This window comes from Phaethon aethereus (genome assembly GCF_964289735.1).
Source record: "Phaethon aethereus genome assembly, chromosome: 21".
Taxonomy (NCBI): domain Eukaryota; kingdom Metazoa; phylum Chordata; class Aves; order Phaethontiformes; family Phaethontidae; genus Phaethon; species Phaethon aethereus.
Genome location: NC_138597.1, coordinates 9,107,363 through 9,125,457, shown reverse-complemented (window position 1 = coordinate 9,125,457; position 18,095 = coordinate 9,107,363). Strand labels below are relative to the sequence as shown.

The 18,095-nt window shown below is 64.7% G+C and overlaps 2 protein-coding genes across 6 annotated transcripts in view; one reads left to right on the top strand and one right to left on the bottom strand.

Annotated features, from left to right (window-relative positions):
- CHD5 (chromodomain helicase DNA binding protein 5) overlaps nt 1–652 on the top strand; it is a gene marked incomplete at both ends in the record, with an annotated part of 31,553 nt that extends 30,901 nt beyond the window's left edge. Inside the window, one exon of the mRNA XM_082009259.1 lies at nt 498–652. Coding sequence (XP_081865385.1) covers nt 498–652 — 155 coding nt within the window. The remainder of the gene's footprint in view (nt 1–497) is intronic.
- Nucleotides 653–3,983: 3,331 nt separating this feature from the next.
- Nucleotides 3,984–16,600, bottom strand: KCNAB2 (potassium voltage-gated channel subfamily A regulatory beta subunit 2; the record flags this gene model as incomplete). Of its 5 annotated transcripts, none has more annotated exons than XM_082009517.1 (15): nt 16,279–16,600; nt 15,920–15,961; nt 8,251–8,294; nt 7,836–7,873; nt 7,564–7,643; nt 7,075–7,119; nt 6,864–6,908; nt 6,749–6,792; nt 6,547–6,633; nt 5,352–5,437; nt 5,022–5,142; nt 4,836–4,930; nt 4,603–4,723; nt 4,427–4,515; nt 3,984–4,073 (listed from the first exon to the last, which is right to left on the bottom strand). In XM_082009517.1, the coding sequence occupies exons 1-15, from the start codon at nt 16,353–16,355 to the stop codon at nt 3,984–3,986; spliced, it is 1,104 nt and encodes a 367-aa protein (XP_081865643.1). In that variant the 5' UTR covers nt 16,356–16,600. The 5 variants fall into 5 exon arrangements, with proteins under 5 accessions (XP_081865643.1, XP_081865641.1, XP_081865644.1 ...); XM_082009515.1 differs by lacking the exons at nt 15,920–15,961; nt 16,279–16,600 and adding exons at nt 6,221–6,265; nt 12,541–13,823; XM_082009518.1 differs by lacking the exon at nt 15,920–15,961.
- Between the last annotated feature and the right edge of the window lie 1,495 nt (nt 16,601–18,095).

The window sequence follows — 18,095 nt, the reverse complement described above, 5'->3', positions numbered from 1 at the left end:
GAGCCGACGCTCCCGGGGCAGAGAAATTCGGGGGGCGGATTGTAGCAAGCCAGGAGCATTGCCAAAGGACGGTGGGCAAGCAAGGTGTTTCCTCTCTCGCATCACAGATATTTAGCTGTTCCCACGATTTTCCTCTGCAGCTCCCGTTTCCAGCTGAGGTGAGGCTGCGCTCGCTGCTCTCTGCGTTTCGCTCGCGGGAGCCTTGTGGGAACATGCGTGCAGACCCGCGGTGGGGTGGGGGGCTGTATGAGCACTCCGCTCTGGGCTGCCTCCCCGAGTGCTGGTGCCTGGATATGGCCTCTGCCTTGAGCAACTGCAGCGGGTACCGGCAGCGGAGGCGGGAGCAGGGGCAGGATCCTTCCCAAAGCCCTCCGGCCAGCTGCCCGCCCGAGCTGGCTGTCCCTGCCTGGGGGGCTCAGTGCGCTCCCCTCGCCCCTCCTTTGACGTGGGGAGGGTCTGGAGCCCGGCTGACGGGCAGCTCTCCCCTTTCCTTGCAGCAGCCCCTGGGGGCCACTCCCCGGCCCCCCAGCCGAAAGCCCCCCTGTCGCTGGAGGAAGGGCGGGGGAAGCACGACGGCGTTGCCTGCGTGGAAGAGGAGCTGCTGCCGGCACTGCCGGGCTCTCCCGCTTCAAGTGTGCTTCGACCAACGTGACCCCTGCCGTCGCCGGAGCGGCTGGCATGGGGCTTTCATTTCCGTGTACATTTTTTGCACTTTCTTATTGAAGACTTGAAGAGTTTGGCTGGGCAAGGTGGGCTGAGCTGAGAACCGAGGTGGAGTCACAGTGTTTGTGTCTGGTTCTAGTGCCACGTGCGGGCCGGGGGGAGGCTGGTGGGCGTCCCACTTCCCGGCTGGCTGCTCCCGGGCGCCCGCCCGGGGCCGAGCTGGCTCCTGCTCCCAAGCTTCCCCGTAAGGTCCATTCCTGCGTCCTCGTGGTGTTTGAGCAAGTGCATGCGTGCTGCCAGCCCCGCTGCCGGAGCCTGCTTGCCCAGCCCCGGCAGGAGCACCGGCGTGCGCCGGTGCTGCCGCGGGGAGCCCCAGCAGAGTCCCGGCCGTGGGGCCATAGCAAGGCTGGGGCTCTGGCGTGCCGGGCTGGGGGCACACAGGTGGAGGGGACGGTGGGAGGCGGGACAGGGACACCTGCGAGCGCGGTGACACCGACTGCGCCGTGGTGGCAGCCCCTCGCTGGAGGCCGACGGCAGCTGTAAGCAATGCCCCCGCATTCACTTTGTACTCCGTGTGTCCCGGTTTCTGTTCTCTGTGTTTTAATAAATCCTTTGGGAAGGATGCAGCGGGAGCCTGGCGGGGGCGAGGGCCCTGCCGCGGGGGGTGGAGGCGGCTGCACTGGTGATGACGAGGGGGTCCTGGCTGTGGTCACGGCCCCCGCACTGTCCTGCGCACACGGGCGCACATGCAGACAGACGTAAATGTGTGTGCGAGCATATATATGTAGATATATATTGTAATTGATATATGGGTGCATATACACACACATATGTACATGTATCTGCATAATCCAGGTAATATGTATGTATATACCTCTACAGAGATACATAGGTGTGTATGTCTGTATGTATGCACATCTGTGTAGCTAGACATAGAATTGTAATTTTGAAGACACACGTGTGTGCATATATATTTTCATATAAGCATGCATAGCTTTAAGTAGGTACTGATATATAGGTGCAGCTAAAGGTACAGCTATGTCTATGGGGGTGTGCAATATATATACGCATCTGTATTTTTATACACGTGTGCATATAATGTTGTAATATTAATACGTGTGTATGCTTATGTACACGTGTAAGTAAATTATATAGGGGGTGTGTATATAGAGAGGCGTAGGAATGGGTAGATAGGCATAGATATATGTATGTAGGTATGGATTATACACACATGTATCTGTGTAAGTATACATACGCAGAAAAAACTAAATTTATATATATACACACATCCACATGTAGATATACATCTACATAGTTACATCTCTGGACATACAGATCTATATATCTCCGTGTGTATATATACAGACGCACACGTTTTTGTAATTTTTATATATTTACACACAAGTATAGATATGAAATAGGTACAGATGAAGGTGTATAGATACAGCTGCATGTATAGTATACATATGTGTGTATACAGATATATGTAATTTTATAAGTGAGTATATATGTTTATATATGCATGCAAACATCTGGGTAGCTCTATAGAGATACATATACAGAAAAAGGTATGTAGGTATAGGTACAGATAAATCTACGTATTTGTAGAGGGGGTGTGTGTATATGTGTGTGCTTGTGTACGCAGACCCCAACAAACATGGAGACTGGTGGTGTTCTTCATGTATTATTTGTGAGAGACTGTGTATGCACGCGTGGGCGTATGCACATACCCCCACCCCTATTGATATACATACACGCACACAGCTACGCTTTGGTACATACATTTATAATTTTTACATTCATGTGTGTGCATATATTGGGACCTGTGTGTGTATGTATATATGTGGATATAGAGACATGTAGGTATTAGCAAAGATACGCATTTCTGCAGAGAGAAAGAATACACACATACATATATATAGTTATCTATAGCTGTATCTAAATTACAAATATGTGTATGTGCATGTATATATATAGGCATGTTTTTATATATATAGCTATAGACATGAGTATATGGTATAGCTACATCTGCACGTATATCTGTATATACACACATTTACGTATGCAGCTATTTCTAATTTTCATAGATGCGTGCATATCTATACCTACAAATACATGTGTAGCTGTATCAATATATTTACAGGGATATGTACACATCTATACATCTACAGCTGTGGATATATACGTACAGCTGTATAGATATGTATAGGTGTATAGGTGTATACACACCTTTATATGTGTGTTTGTATACATACTATAAATGTAATTTTCATAGCTGTGTGCACATATATCTACATACATATATATAAATAGGTATCGATGTCTGTATAAAGGGTGTAACTATAGGGATGGGGCAGAGGGAGATCTCCATCTCTATATAGAGCTGTACATATCTGTGGGTACGTATAGACGCACTTGTAATTTCTCTGTGTGTGTGTGCACCTGTAGCTCTATATGTAAATACAGCTATAGGAACGTGTAGGTACAGCGCTGTACCTGTGCAGCTGCTTGTGGATACACTTATGGATGCCTGCGCACAGTGCTACAGCATGCGCAATGCACATGTACCCATAGGCGTGCACGTGTGGCTGCATACATGCACGCTCGCAAGGCGTGCACGTGTGGCTGCATACACGCACGCTCGCACATGTGCCCCCCCCCCCCCCCCCCGCCCTGTGTGCAGCCAGAGCCCCCTGGGCTCCCTTGGTGGGCGGCTGTGGGGCACTGCCCCCCACCCACAGGGCCACCCCCCTCCCTGTCACCAACCCATCCTGCCCCCTGCCCCCCCCCCCCCCCCCCCCCACCTTGGGAGCAGGTACTCCCAACGGGACTGCAGCCCCTGTGGCACTGACGGCAGGTTGGTGGTGCCAGTGCCGCCGCAACGCAGGCAGGGCAGAAGCCAGGGGCTGGGGCGCAGGCTGGGGAACAGCTTCGTGTTGTTGGCCTCGTGGGCGTACAGCACCCGCTCGCGCCGCCGCGCCCACGCCACTGCCTCCAGCAACGCGGGTGGTGGGAGCGACGCATGCAACGGGTCCCCGCGCCGCACCGGCAGCACCCGCGGCGGCTTTGGCTGTGGGCAGGGGGGTGGGGCGGCGCGGGGCTCGCCCACGTGCGCTCCCTGCCAGCGGCCGTCCCTGCGCTCCAGGGCCACGTCGGGTGAGAGTGGTAGGATGGTCCGGGGCAGCGCGGGTGGGAGCACTGGCTCACGGCGCTCGCGGCGCGTCAGGCTCGCAGTGCAAACCACACTCTCCACTTTGCTCCAACAAAGCGTAAGCAAGCGAACGGGCGGCGAGGGCTGCGCGGTGGGCTTGGGCACGCGCTTAGGATCTGTAGTCCTTCTTGCTGTAGGGTTTGTTGCCCAGGATGCTATCGATCTCATGGACGATGGAAGACGACAGCTTTGGAAGGACCTGTGAGGGACAGAGGACACTGCTGGGAGTCGGGATTGTGCCACCGGTGCATGCAGGAGGGTGTGGCCTAGTATGTATCCACCCCACCACCTTGATGCCGTAAGCGCCAGCTTGCGGGCTGAGCGACCCAGTTACGGAAAGCCGGGACTGGGCTCATCCCCTGCCTTCTCAGCCCAGCAAAGCCTCTTCTCAAGCAAAACCCATAGTTTTTGTTTCAAGTGAGGTTTGCAACCTCCTCCTCCACAGCGGGTGCAGCAGCAAAGCACGCGCAGGCAGCTGCTGTGCCATTAAAGCCCTGTGTGCGGGGCCTGCTCGCTTCCCCGCGCGCCGCTGCCCAGGCGGGGAGCACTGACCTGAATTGCCCCGATGTTCTCCATCAGCTGGTCGGCGTTGGAGGCTCCCAGCAAGACGGAGCTGACACCCTCGTTGCGCAGGCACCAGCCTGGGGCAGGAGGAACAGCGGAGCCTGAGCGTGGCTCAGCTGCCCTCGGCGTTGCCCCCACGCCCCTGGGCCCCCCGACCCCCTTACCGATGGCGAGCTGGGGCAGCGTGCAGCCCAGGCGCTCGGCGATGGCCTGCAGCTCCTTCAGCTTCGCCTGCTGCCGCCGGCCCTCCTCGCTCAGGATCTTGTCCTTCAGCCACTGGTATCCCTGGGGGGCGGCGCGGTGGGCTCGGGGCATACCAGGACCCTGCGCAAGGCAGGTCCTCCCCTGCTCACCCCCGGCCCCTCCCACTGCGACCGCCGGCCCCAGCCAGACTCACCTTCAGCGAGGCGCGGGAGTAGGGGGGGATCCCCCCGTCGTACTTGCCCGAGACGATGCCGCAGGCCAGCGGGGACCAGGTCATGGCTCCGACGCCTGGGGGCAGAGCAGAGCAGGGGGTGACGTAGCCGCCCCCGGGGACCACGGCATGGGGGCTGGCCAGGCGCGGGGACCCCTGCTGCCATACCTATCTTGTGGAAGAGCTCAGGGAGCTGCACCTCCACCTTCTCCCGCTGGAACATGTGGTACTCAGCCTGCTCGCAGATCGGCGGGATCAGGTTGAACTGCCGGGCCACCGAGTATGCCTCCTGCCAAAGAGCCAGGACCCTCAGCCCTCGCTGCCCCCCGAATCCCCCACCGACCCCCCTGGCTGAGCGCAGAGAGCTGCCCTGAAAAATAATTAAGGCTTGAGCGCATCTGCAAGTGCTTGGCTCCTGACAGCTGCTGTCTAATTAAATCAGCGTCACCGGCGGCAGGGCTGCTCTGCCACGGCCACCCCGGCCCCCTGGGCCCCTACCATGATCTCCATGGAGCTCCAGCGCGAGGTCCCCCAGTACATGGCCATCCCCTGGTTGATGACGTGGGTCATGGCTCGCACCGTCTCTGCCGGGAGGGAAGGGGAGAGCGGCAGGCGGGGGTTAGCGGGGCACCGTGCCGGCGGCTGGCAAGCATCCCGCTCCCCCAGGCTGAGGCGGGCGCTGGGGTGTGTCCAGAAGATGCTGTCAGAGGCGCAGGATGGGGACCGAGGGAGCAGCTGCTCGGGACATGCCGGGGACCGTGGCTGACCCTGATGTGCGCCGGTGATGCCGGGGCTCTCCCGGCATGGAGAGCAGCCTGAGGCTCCCGGCACCGGCCCCGTGCCCCGCAGGGTACCAGCACCGGCACATGGCACCGCTGCAGGGGAGGCACCCAAAGCATCGCCTGCGCACCGAGACCCAGGAGAGGGAGGGAGCCCTGGGTCTCCGGGGGGAGCCGGCTCCGAGCCATGCGGGCTGGCGCCAAGCTAAGGCGCGCTCCTGCAGCCAAAGGCGGGCAGCGGGGAGAGCGATGGGCACGAGGCTCACCTGGCCGGCACAGGAGCATGCGCCCCGGCATGCTCATAGCTGCCCCCGGCAAAGAGGGACCCTTGCTGCGGTCCCCGGCACGGCTGCAAAGGCTGCCCCGTGGCAAGGACCCCAGGAGGCCGGGGAGCCTCTCTGCTTTTTTCCCCTTTCACTGCAAGATGGCCTGAAGGGGCGGGTGGTGGTTTCGTTGTGCGTTTTATGGCGGGGCTTGCTCGGGGCAGGGGGGAGAGGGATGGAAATCACGGGGGGGGGGGGGTCTGCCCCAGGCAACACCACTGGGACGCAGGCAGGGGCCGGCGGGCAGAGTGCGGGCAGGGAGTACCTTCTACGATGAAAGTCCTGGACTTGGAGGAACTAAATGGGTGCCCTGGTGATAAAAGAGAGATTTAGAGAGACTGGAGTCGGCTGCTGCCGGGACGGGGGCAGCGACCCGGTGCCGTGCCACCAACCCGCCCCCGCCATGGCCCAAGGGGGCTCCGGGCAGAGGGTGGCAGAGGCTTAACCGTGGCGTGGGCTGACCGTGGCGACGGCGAAGCGGTTTCTGCTTGGGAAGGGAAAATGCCCTTGAAATATTTGCCTGGTGCAAACCAACCACGATGGTGATGAAAGGCGGCGGGGGTGAGCATAGCACCACGGCACGGCACCCACCTTCCATTGGCGTGTTGGGGTCGGGCCGGTTGGCGAACACCACGTCCACGTACTCCAGCTGCAGCCGCTCCAGCGACGCCTTCAGACCTGCCGCACAGACGGGACCATCAGGTGCGCCGGGCTTTGTGCCATCAGCCGGTGAGGCAGCCGGCACCGGCACAGCCTGGCGCCGAGGCTGGCAGCACCCGGTGAGCATCCTTACCTTCTATGATGTGTTTTCGGGACAGGCCCCTCTCCGTCTCGGCCCTGGAAAAGGAAAGGGGGGTGAGAGCCTGGCACGCCCCACCTCTCTGCCGCAGGGTGGGTGCGTTACCTACTTTCCTCCCCAGAAGATTTTGGTGGTGATGACCAGGCTGGACCGTCTGCAGGGAGAGAGAGAGAGTCACCGGTGGCGGCACCCGCAAAGCCCTGCGCACCCTGCCCGCGCCCTGCCCGCGCCCTGCCCGCATGCATTCATGCCCAGGGCTTTCCCCAGCCCGTTGGCACCGCGGCGACGGCTTTGCCCCATGGGAATGAAGTCTAACTTACCTCCACCCTTTCTTCTTGATGATGTTCCCCAGCACCACCTCAGCCCTACAAGGAAGGGGACATCAGCTGCCAGCGCCCTGGCTGCTGCGGCCACGGCAGACTGAGGGAAACGCGGTGGCTGCGGGGACGCTGTTTCCCTCTGCGGCTGCAGCGCGCAGAGCCAAGCTGCTCCTTGATGTGCGAGCTCGCTATTTTTAAATGGGCATGTGGGCACGCAGTGATGCCCCTGGGCCACCGCTCCCCGGCACGGCCCCTGCTCACCGTGCCAGGGAGGGTGCACGGCTACACCCGTGTGGTGCAGGCAGCCACAGGCAGCACAGGACCGCAGGAGCCATCACCCCCCCGCGAGCAAGCGCTCGCGCCCCATCCTGGCAGCCACTTTGCAGCCAGCAAACCCGTGAGACTCCCAGCGCCGCTGCAGTTTGGAGGTGCCGGAGGCTGAGGCACAGGGTGAGGCCTCTTGTGCCGCTGTCGAAGTGGGGTACCTACTTGCCGGCGGCATAGACTTCTGCTGTGTCGAAGAGATTAATGCCGTTGTCGTAGGCTAAAGTCATCAGCTGCTCTGCCATCTGTGAGGGGAGAGCAGAGAGGATGGGCAAAGTGGGTGGCTAGAGCGCAGAAGCGCACGCTCATGAGGGCTGGTGAGCTCCAGCACGCCACGCGCACCAAAAGCTGCACCCGTGGCTGCACCGGCCCCGTCCATTCCCCGCTTCGCCCAGGAAAGGCTGAGGAGAGATGGGGCCAGGGGCCGCGATCCCTACCTCGTCTGTGATTTGCCCTCCAAAAGTCACCCATGTCCCTGCGGAGGAGAGAGGGTGGACGCACGGTGAATGCGGTGAGCGCGGCGAGCACTGAACACCCCCGCCCCAAGCCCCCGGCCCCCCACCCTGGCTCCCCTGGCACAGCCCCGGCACGCAGCGGCCACAGTTGGCCCCGCCGCGTGCAGCATGGCTCCCCCAGCATAGCCCAGTCGCTTCCTATCACAGCGGAGGGGAAAAAGAGAAAATAACTTGACATCATCTGGGCTGCGACTCAAAACCGCCGCCGGGCTGGAGGAAAACCCTTCCCTTCCCAAAGAGCCGCCGGAGCAGGCGAGCGCCGCCTCGTCGGGGAGCGCTGGCAGCAGCTGCGGGACAGAGGGGACACCGAGGAGCCGCGGCGAACCCTGGCGCTTACCCAGTCCCAGGCAGGACACGCGCAGCCCAGACTTCCCAAGGTTCCTGGAAGACAGAGATCCATTAGGAAAGCCGCTGGAAAGCCCAAAACACCATCTCGTGCACCCGCGTGCCACCGAGCGCGCCATCCGCGTGGGCTGGGAGCTGTGGTGGCGCTTCCCGGTCCCCATCCCCGGTCCCCATCCCCAGTCCCCATCCCTGCCCGGGACGGTCCCACAGCGAGGGTCCCCCACAACCATCCCAGGCCAGGCACGCTGCGGCTCGCCGGTAGCATGGCCAGCACCGGCACAGCATTGCTGTTTCCCGCACGCAAAATAACTGCCGCGCCCAGCAGGGTAATCGAGCGTGACAGTGGGCAGCGACCGCGTTAAAGTGGCTCCCTGTGACGAAGCCGGGGTGTCTGGCTCCCCCGGCAGTGCCGCCGGCACAGGGGGACAGGGCAGGAGCAGGGAGAGATGGCATGCCGGTGGTCAGGCCCGGAGCATCCCACACACGGTGCGAGTGGTATCCGTTCTCTGCGGCGCGGCACGGGGGAGCACGGGGCTCCATGGGGAGAGAGTGCTCCAGGGTGGAGTGGCGTCCCGGAGAAATGGAGCACCCCTGAAAATGGAGGCGGAGAACAGCTTTGGGAAAGGGGCCGGGCTGGCAGACGCCCTCGCCGCGGTGATGGAGAGCCAGTTTCTTGTTAAAAATGACAAAGACTTGAGAAACAAGCGTTAAAATAAATAAAGTGTAGGTGAGCGGCGGCAGCTCGCCCGCGCGTGTATCGCATAGCAACCGCGAGGCACCGCCACCCCGGCACCGCCGGCATGGGCATGGGGAGCCGGGCAGGGAGCAGCCGTGGTCCGACGGCAGCGGTGAATCGTGGGCTGAGCCGAGTCGGGGCATCTTCCTTCCGCGCCGCCGCGTTATTGCCCAACATCTGGAGGCACGGGCGCTCCCCCCCCCAACCCCGCGTTATTTTTAGAGTGTTTCGTGGCGGGGAGAGGCTGCGGCGCAGCGGCGGCTCAAGCCCCCGTGATGGGGAGTTGTGGCGGGGAAGGGGGGCACCAGCCCTGGCCCAGCCATTCCAGGCTGCAGGGGCATCGCCAGGTCCTCCTGGCCGGGTGCGCAGCGGCAGCGTGTCGCGCTCCTGGCTTTCTTGCCCGAAAGAGTGTTGGCCGGCCGCCCGACGGAGGTTCTGGCGGATACCGGGGGAGGCCAAGCCCCGGCCACCTCTGCGGGACGGGGCATCCTGCCACGCTGTGCCATGGCCTTCCCAACCCGTCTCTTTGCCCGGAGCATCCCCCTGCGCCACCATCCCCCCGCAGCCGCCGGCGGGGACCCCCGAGCCGGCCACCCAGCGCCCGGGAGCGGGTGACCCCCGGCGCGCTCCTCTTTCGGATGGGGATGCGAGCGTGGGGCGCGAGTGCCGAGCGTGGAGGATGCCACCGTGTGTGGCACCAGTGCTGCCCCCACAAGGGTTCAGCGCTCGAGAGCCAGACGGGGCCACCCCGGACCCCTCCGCGGTGCCCGCTCTGCCGGCCTGACGCGCTTTGCAGCTCAATGCCGGTCGCATCTGGGCTACAGTGGGGCAGGGAGCGGCTGCCGGCCGGAGCGTGCGGTGCACGCTCATCCCGGGGGGAGCCTCCAGCCCCGCGCCTGGGTGCACGCTCGTCCTGGGGGGACCCCCCAGTGACCTGCTCCGGTGCCGGGGACGTGGAGTGCGGTAACCCGGCGGGTGCTGGCCGGGGGGGCACAACGTGCACGTGCCACCCTTCGTTTCCAGACCCACCGCGGGCAGCCGAGGGCTGAATCCTGGCTTACAGCTCCACGCACACTTCGCGGGGCGGCGAGTCTCCGGCAGCGTCGTGACGGTGCCAAGGAAGCCCGCGGATTAACGCGCGGCGACCCTCAGCCCCCCCACCCCCAGCTCGGCAGGCGCCAGGGAGGCTACTAATCCTACCCCAGATTTTAGGGTCACTTCCCCCCACCCCACTCTGCGGGTTTTACGCGAGGCTGGATCAAAAATCCGCGCCGAGAGGGGACAGGAGCAAGCGGTGAGGAAGGTGACAGGGACGCACGGTCAGCGCTTTTAGCACCGAGAAACCTATGGAGTGGGACGCGAGCCAGGGATTAGGGGAGTGCGGTACTCTCGCCCCCCCCCAAGGCCCCCCCACTGCCCAGACCTCGGTGAGGATCAGAGAAAGCAGCCGAGCAGGCAGCAAATCCGCCGGCCCGAGCAGCGCGCCCGTCTCCTACCGGTATTTCATCCCCGGCTGCTTGACACTGGACTCGCTGGAGGAGGGGGCGTTCTGCACCGAGAGCTGCCCCAGGCTGCGGGCCACCATGGCCACTGCCCGGAACTTGCCACGCGTGCCGAGGCTGGGGCTGCCGGCATTCTGCCGGTTCAGCCGGTCCTCCGCGCTCCGGCTCTTGATGCTGTGCTCGGAGCACACAAAGGAGACCTGCATGCTGCTCCGGCCGGCAGCCGCCCCAGCTGCCTAAATTTAGCCGGCGCCCCCGGCGAGGCGGGGAGCTCCTCCCGCGCGCCCGCGCACCGCCGCTCCGCCAACGTGACGGCGGGGGGCTGCGAGGCAGCGGGCGCGGAGCCGGCTCCCGTCAGCCCTCCTGCCCTCAATATTTGATGAGCTCAGGAAGCGAGCGAGCGGCGCCCGGGCAGGTGGGGGGCTGGAAGGGGAGCGCCGCGGCGGGTGCCCCACGAGGGGCCGCGGCGCAGCAGGGCCCCTTGCGCCCTGCCAAGCACACCCCGCGGGCAACGCTTCCCGCCCAGCCCCATTTTGGGGTGCAGCGGGGTCCTTTGCCTCCCTTCGGCCGCGCCTCTCGGGCGGGCGCACGACCGACGCAGAATCACCCGCAGGAGCGCTTGCACATCGCCACAGACACGATTCTGGGGCGAGAGCGCGGGTCGCGGCGGTGCCGCCGGCTCTCCTGGGGGCAGAGCCCGGCGGTTTGCCGAAGCTGGACCGGTTGCCCCCCTCAGGGCTGCGGCCCCAGTGGCGCGTCCCCCAAATTTCGCCTGGTGCGAGCGAAGCGGGTTGAGGCGAAGCCCAGCACAGCACCTCCTGACGAAGGAGGGGCGCGAGCCGGCCATGCTACGGCACCGTTTTGTGGCCGGGGCTGTGTGCCGGCCGCCCGCACCGGCCACGCCCCGGGTGAGGAGCCAGGAGCAGGGCCGGGGCTTGGCTTGCGGGGGAAATTACGCACGTTCGGCCCCGACCTAATGAGAAATCTTGTAATCTCCTCCGCTTCCCTCTGCCGCAAAGCTCCTTAGCTGGGTAATCCCACCAGTGCCAGCTCCGGCGCCGGCTCCAGCTGCGGGGCGGGGGGGACATGGCAGCAATTGGCAGCCCCTGGAGGCAGAGACACCCCAGCGATTTTGGGGGCGGTAGGCACATGCCCGAAGGAGCACCTCGGGGGTGCCGGTGCCAGCCTCTCACCATCAATAAATAACCGCCCCATGAATATTAGATGGGCTCTTGCCACCGTGTAAATGTTACCTCTGTTATGGTGAGCCGAGGGGAACCGAACCCGCGGTGCGGCACAGCATGGCACGGCGCGGCAGGAGCTGGCAGAGCCACTGGCCCCCGGGGGCTTTGCTGCAGCGGCGGGGCGAGGGGCACCCCCGGCACCCCCGCGCTTCCACAGAGGGAACAGCCGCCGGCCCCAGTCCGAACTGGGTTATTGGGGGTGCCTGGCCCCGCGCCCCATCGGCGACGCTGGGGGAGAGCGGGAAGGGACGAGCTGGGCAAAACAGCCTCGTGCCCTCAGGGGAGCCGCGGCCGGCTCTCCGGTGCGTCCTCCCCGCACAGGGGGTGATGAGAAGGACAGAAGTCGGCTGAAATCCTGATACGCCTTGCGCCGCGCCCGGGACCCGCATGCAAAATTAATGGAGCGCCGGCTCTGCAATGAACGCTCGCCAGACGGAGGAAGCGCTCCTGTAGCTGCTCCACCCGCCTGATCTTTAGAAGCGCGGGGCGTTTGCCCTTGCCAACTTCCCAGTAGCAGAAGGGAACATCAAGGGAGAAGCTCAAAGATCATTGAGCGAGCAAGAGGTAACGGCGCTGACGTGCCGCAGCCTCTCTGGCACACACCGCGCAGAATTGCCTTTCTTGCCAAGGCTGCCGGCTCCTCCCTACCTCGGCACGGCACAGGGAAATCAGTGAAAACCGGGCAACGAGGTGTAAAACCAGCGCTAAGCAGCATCCCCTGCTCCGTCCCCACATCTTGGGCCGGGTGCGCTCGGCCCTCGCTGCGTTCGCTGCCCCGGTAGGCGCCGGCATCGCCTTACCTGTACTTCATGCCGGTGGCGCGCGCGGTGCTGTCGGCCAGGGAGAGCCCGTGCATCCGCAGGAACTCCTCCAGCGTCTTCGCCCGCGCCGCCGCCCGCATGTCCCGCAGCCGCCGCAGCTCCAGCCCGTCCGCTGGCCGGGAGGCTGGCGGCAGCCCCCACTCGGGGGGGTGCCGGCTGGCCACGCTGCGCAGGCTCTCGCTGTACGTCATGGAGAGCATCCCGCCGCCCGAGCGCGGGCTCTGTGGGCCGGCCCCACCGCTGACCGCTCACCAACGCTACGGAGAGAGCTGGGAAAGCGCCCCGCCGCAACGCCGGGCTGTGCCGCCACGCGTGGCAGAGCCTGCCCGCACCACGATGCCGGAGTGGTGGCACCCATCCTCGCAAGGACCTGCGGCGGGTCTGCGGCGCGGGGAGCGGAGAGCAGGGACCCCGGCAAAGCCAGTCGCTTCAGCGGAGTAAAGTCTTGGCAAAGGAGCCAAAGAGCAAAGGAAAGGGCGAGGGAGGCAGCGCGGCAGGGAGCGGACGCGGCGCTGCCCGCGGCTGGGCGGTGACGGGCAACGGGACTGCAGCGGGCGCCTGCAGCCTGGGACGTGCCACAGCTGTGCCGCCTGCCAGCTTGAACCAGCTGGGCTGCCACTGCATCCTGTGAGGGACGCGGTGGGCCCTGGGAGCCAGCTGGGCCGGGGCGAGCGGTGGCAGAAGTGGCGCTGGTGAGAATCTGGTGCCGCGTGCCGGCAGGCGGGAGAGGTCAGGACGGGAAAGGTGGCCCCATGGGGCCCCCCAGGGAGGGTGGGCATCCGCAAAGGGGCTGTGGGTGCCAGGTGCTCACCGGTGGCTGCCGTGCCTGCGGCAGGGTGCCGCAACCCACGCTGCCAGCCGACACCTTCCCCACAGCCGCGACCTCCCAACCGGTGCTGGCTGCTGAAAATAGCCTGCCGCAGGGCGGGCTCCTCACGCTGGAGGTGCTCGCCGCCTCTTCGGCTGGGATCTCGCCGATGGTGGCACCGGCATCGATTTCCTTGCCGCTCTCCGCAGCATCCCTCATGCTCAGTGTCAGAAAGAAGGAGCAGGGACCAAGGCCAAAACCGCGGCGCTGGCGCCGAAGCAACCGCTGGGAGCTGGGAGTGCACCGTGCCGGAGCTGTGCCGGCGGCAGGCTCCGGCCAGGCTCCCACCGGTGTTTCTTTCTTTCCCTGCAAAGCTCAAATTTACAGGAGCAGGAGCCAAAACAAAGTGCACTTTCCCACCGGGGTGTGACCTCAAGAAAAAAGACGACCTGGAAGACATGGAGAATCAGCTGGCAAGGGCGATACCCAGTGCTGCTGGAGACCCTCCCGTGCGGCTCCTGCTCCGCAGCGAGGGCTTGGGAACGCAGGGAGATGTGGAAAGGGGACCCCTCTCCTGCGGCAAAGCCAAACCGAACCCTGGCCACCAGCTGCCCCTCCCACTGCACCTCGAAGCGGGAGTGCGGAGCCGGCACCGCCGGTGGCTCCCGCATGGCATGGGCGCAGCACCCAGCCCAGGGGATCCCCTTGCCCCCGGTGGCATCCCCTTGCCCAAGAGCGGCCAGGAGGAGTCTGAGCTGGCTGCACCGCCGCTTTCCAGCTTCACGGCGCTGCAATGGAATGGCTGCGCCAAGCGGAGCTGGGCGCTTTGGTCTGGGCTGCTTTGAGGCACGGGGTTGGGGGTCCACCGCCCGCCTCATTTCGACACTTCCCTAATTTCTGGCTGAGCAATGTTACGGGCCGGTGGAGAGAGCGCGGAGGCAGCCGGTTCGTCCGCAGGCCGCTCGTTAGCAGAAATCCCAACGCTGCCTGCGGGACGGGAAGCAGCGGGGGCTGCAGGAGCTGCCGAAGGCCAAGCAGTGCCGTGCCCAAGCGGGGAGGGAGCGGGGATGGGGACGGGACACGGGCTCTGCGGGATGCCAGGGGACTGTCAGCACACGTCAGGGGCGCAACAAGTGGTGACAGTTGGGTGTGCCGGGCAGCTGCTCGGAAAGGCGTCTGTCCAGCCTGGCTTGCCAAGCTGGAAACTTGCTGGCAACGAACAGCCTGCCTAAAACCAAAAAGACCCCAAATTCCCCCAAAAACCCTCCCCAAGCCACCAAATCCCGAGTCACCCCGCACGGCAAATCCTGCTGCACCGCCAGCTGTGCCCGTCCCTGCTCGCCGCCCGCGCCGCCGGCCCCGACTCACCCGCGCGCCGGGGATGCTGCTCATCAACAGCAAAGCTCTGGGCGGCCGGGCTGCCCGGGGCAGCTATAAGAGACGCGCGGCCGCCGGGTTTTTTGCATTAGGGGAGTGTCGGCGCTTGGCGTCCAAAGCAATTGGCGGCTGCGATGGGCCCCCCCAGAGCCCAGCTTTCGTGCCGCGCTCCATTAGCCCTATTAGGGGATTTTCTTCCCTGCGAAGGGGAGCTAAATTATTCATGGCGGCTTCGCTAAAAGCCCGGGGACGCGCTGCCGCTTCACCCACACTGGCATCGCTGCCTCCGTCTGCAGCCGACCCGCACCGTGTGGCGACAGGTTCCACGCCATCGGCACGCAGGGCGGTGGGGACAGCCGGGGGCACTGGGGGCCATCAGGGAGCAGAGCCGGTCCCCTGCGGCGGACGCAGCCCTCCTGTGGTCCCCACGGCGGCAGGCTGGGAGCTGGGCTGTGGCAGGACCGAAACACAGTCCGCCGGGCTGGCGGTGGCGCATCGCCGGATAGGCACGCTCGCAGTGCCGCCGAGCCACCCCAGTGCCGGCCAGCCTCCCCTCCTGCCACGCGTGGGGACGGAGCAGGGAGGCCAGGGCTGCCCTGGGGGGCAGCCCCCCACCGCATCGTGGCCAGGCCGGACCCGGTCCAGCGCCGCCGAGCTGCCGCAGCCCCGGGAGCACCGAAGCGGCTGCTGGCACAGCGTGCGGGGAAAAGTGCCGCCTTCGCTGCAGCCGGTAAAAGGCGGGGAAGTGTTGCCTTCTGTACCACTTAATGACACTTCTCTTAATGGAAGGAGCGGCTGGCCGGCTTCCTGGAGCTGCCCTTGGGAAAAGCCAGCGGGCTCTTCCCGGCGCAGCATCGGCACGGGATGCTCCCCGCAAGCCGAGCCCCACACACCCGCGGTGGCTGCCCCCCAGCACCCCTCCGGCCATGCTCCGGCCACGCTCTGCTGCCTGGGGAGCCCGGCGCGGACAGCCCACCCCTACCCAGCCGCACACGCGGGGTCCCCACATCGCACTGCCAAATCCAGGAGCAGGCGAAGACGCGGTGCCGTGCCAGCGATGACCACTCCGCACGGCCGGGGTGCCAGCAGCGCCGGCAGTGCCCCGGGCATGGACGGGGCTTTGGCCGTGTCTGCTCGCCGAGGGGATTTTGGGGAGGGGAACGGCTGGGTTACCTGTAGAACTGGAGCTGGCGCTTGGGGCTCCCGTACCTCGCGCTTCCGACAGCAAAGGGGAGAAAGAAGAAAGATGCCACAAACCCCATTAGAAAGGTGGAGCGGGACCCAGCGGCAGAGATGCCGGAAGGGTCGGTGGGGCCCACCCGTGCCACATCGTGGGGGGCACCGTGCAGCGGCACCGGCACGCTCCCCGAAAGTACCCACTCTTCCTGCAACAGGCAGCAGCGCCCAAAATCGCTGCTGCTGCCATGTGGGTCTCTGCAGTCCTGCAAGCTGTTGCACGACGCGTGCCGGGGCGGTTTTGGGGTGCCGCGGCCCCGGGTTTGAAGCCCCGCAGAGCTGCCCCGCACCCTTACCTGTAAATCATCCCTGGGGAGCCCGTCTGCCGCAGCGAGAGTCGCGCCGGGGAGTCAGTGGTGGATTCGGGATACATGGAGCCAGCCTGGGCTCCCCGGAGCCGCTCGCCGCCTCACCCCTGCCACAGGGGAAGAGAAGAAGAGGAAGAAACGGGGGTTTTCGGGGCGCGCGCATGACGGCGCTTCCTGTTGCAGACGCTTGCCAGCCGGATGGGCGTGCGGTGCGGGCAGCGGCGCGGGCAGAGGCAGGCAGGGCACGGCCGCCCTGCCAGCCCCGGCCCCAGGGCTCCCGGCCTGACCCGCCGCCGATGCCAAGCCCGTCCCGTCCCTGCCCTGTGCCGCCGACTCCCCGACTCGGTTGCTCACCCCAAACTTCTGGGGCTGCCGGGGAGGGCAGAGCGGGGCTGCTCGCAGCCCGCCTCGCCGCCCGCCTCGCGGCCCGCGGGAGGCAAGCAGGACATGGCACGGGGCATGGCGAAGAGACGTGGGCCTGAACCGTTAAACGTTTTGCTGGTGTTTAACACCACAGCAGCCCCACAGGCTCCCTCTGCCAGGGACGAGCCAAGGAAAGGAAAATGGCTCGGCTCTTCCCGCAGCGTGCTGCGTGAGCGGGGCGGCAGGAGCTCTGAGGGAAAGGGGGGCTCACCCCCAGGCACCCCGACCCTCCCGGTCCCCATCCCCATGCCGGGGGGCATCTGGCATGACTCCCTGGGGCGCTCCCGCTCCCCAACCTGCAACTCCATCAGCAGTTCCCAGTATCACGGAAAACCACAACGCTTCCCAACAAAACCGGGGCCAATTTTTAAATGTCACCCATCTTTCTCTAGGCCCGTGAAATGCCATCTTTATGCTGCAGGTCACGAGCTGCTTCTTCCCCCAGATGGGGATCCGCAGGCTCCTTCCCCGGCTGCCTGCGCACAGCGGGAGCGTGGCTTTGCACGGCGCACTCGTGTCCCGGCACGCATCCTGCCTGCATCCCGGCACGGCGTGCCTGCGTCCCGCATCCCTCCTGTATCCCGGCCCCGCGCGCCCGCATCCTGGCGCAGCCCCTGCAGCCCACGCGGCCCAATGGCAGTGGCTGCGGCAGCCGAGCCCGTCCCCGCAGAGCTGCCCGCCCACCCACCGCAGCCCCCGGCCCCGCTGCGGCCCCTGGCCCCGCTGAGACCCCCATCTCCCTCCTCCCCTGAGCGCCGCGGAAACGCGGCTCCCTTTGGCCGCAGCCGCGCCAGGGCTAGAGACCAGGCAGGCTCAATAGAGCCGGGTTTATTTTTGAGAGGGCAGGAGGGAGCTGCATCCCCGCGGCGCGTGCCCCGAGCAGGAGCCTGCCGACCCCTGCAGCCATCGCGACCCCTTGGCTTCTGCGGGGGGCTGCTCGTGTCACCTTTGCTGCTCCCCACGGCCCTCGCCTGGCAGCGGGCTCAACAGCAGCCACCGGCCCGGGCACCGTCTCGCACGCTCCTGCAAGCCGCTTCATGCCCGCTCAGCATCACTCAATTAGCAGTAGTATAACGAAGCTGAAGTGAGGCGGGGGGATACCTGCAGGAGGGACGGCCAGACCCCCTGCCCCAGCTGCAGCGGGGCCACCCGTGCGGCTTCCTCGCTCGCGCTGCCACAAACCGAGACCCGAACTTGCTGCAGGGCTTCGGACTGGCTCCCTGTGCATCCTGGGGACGCGTGGTGTGACGGGCTCAGCTCTGCGAGGAGCTCACCCCTCCCCAGTTTTCAGCAGTACCCGACACCCCTCACTCGTTACCTCATGGCTATGCTGGGGAACCGAGTGCGGTGGCTGGCGAGTCTCCGGCAGCGTTGGAGGAGCT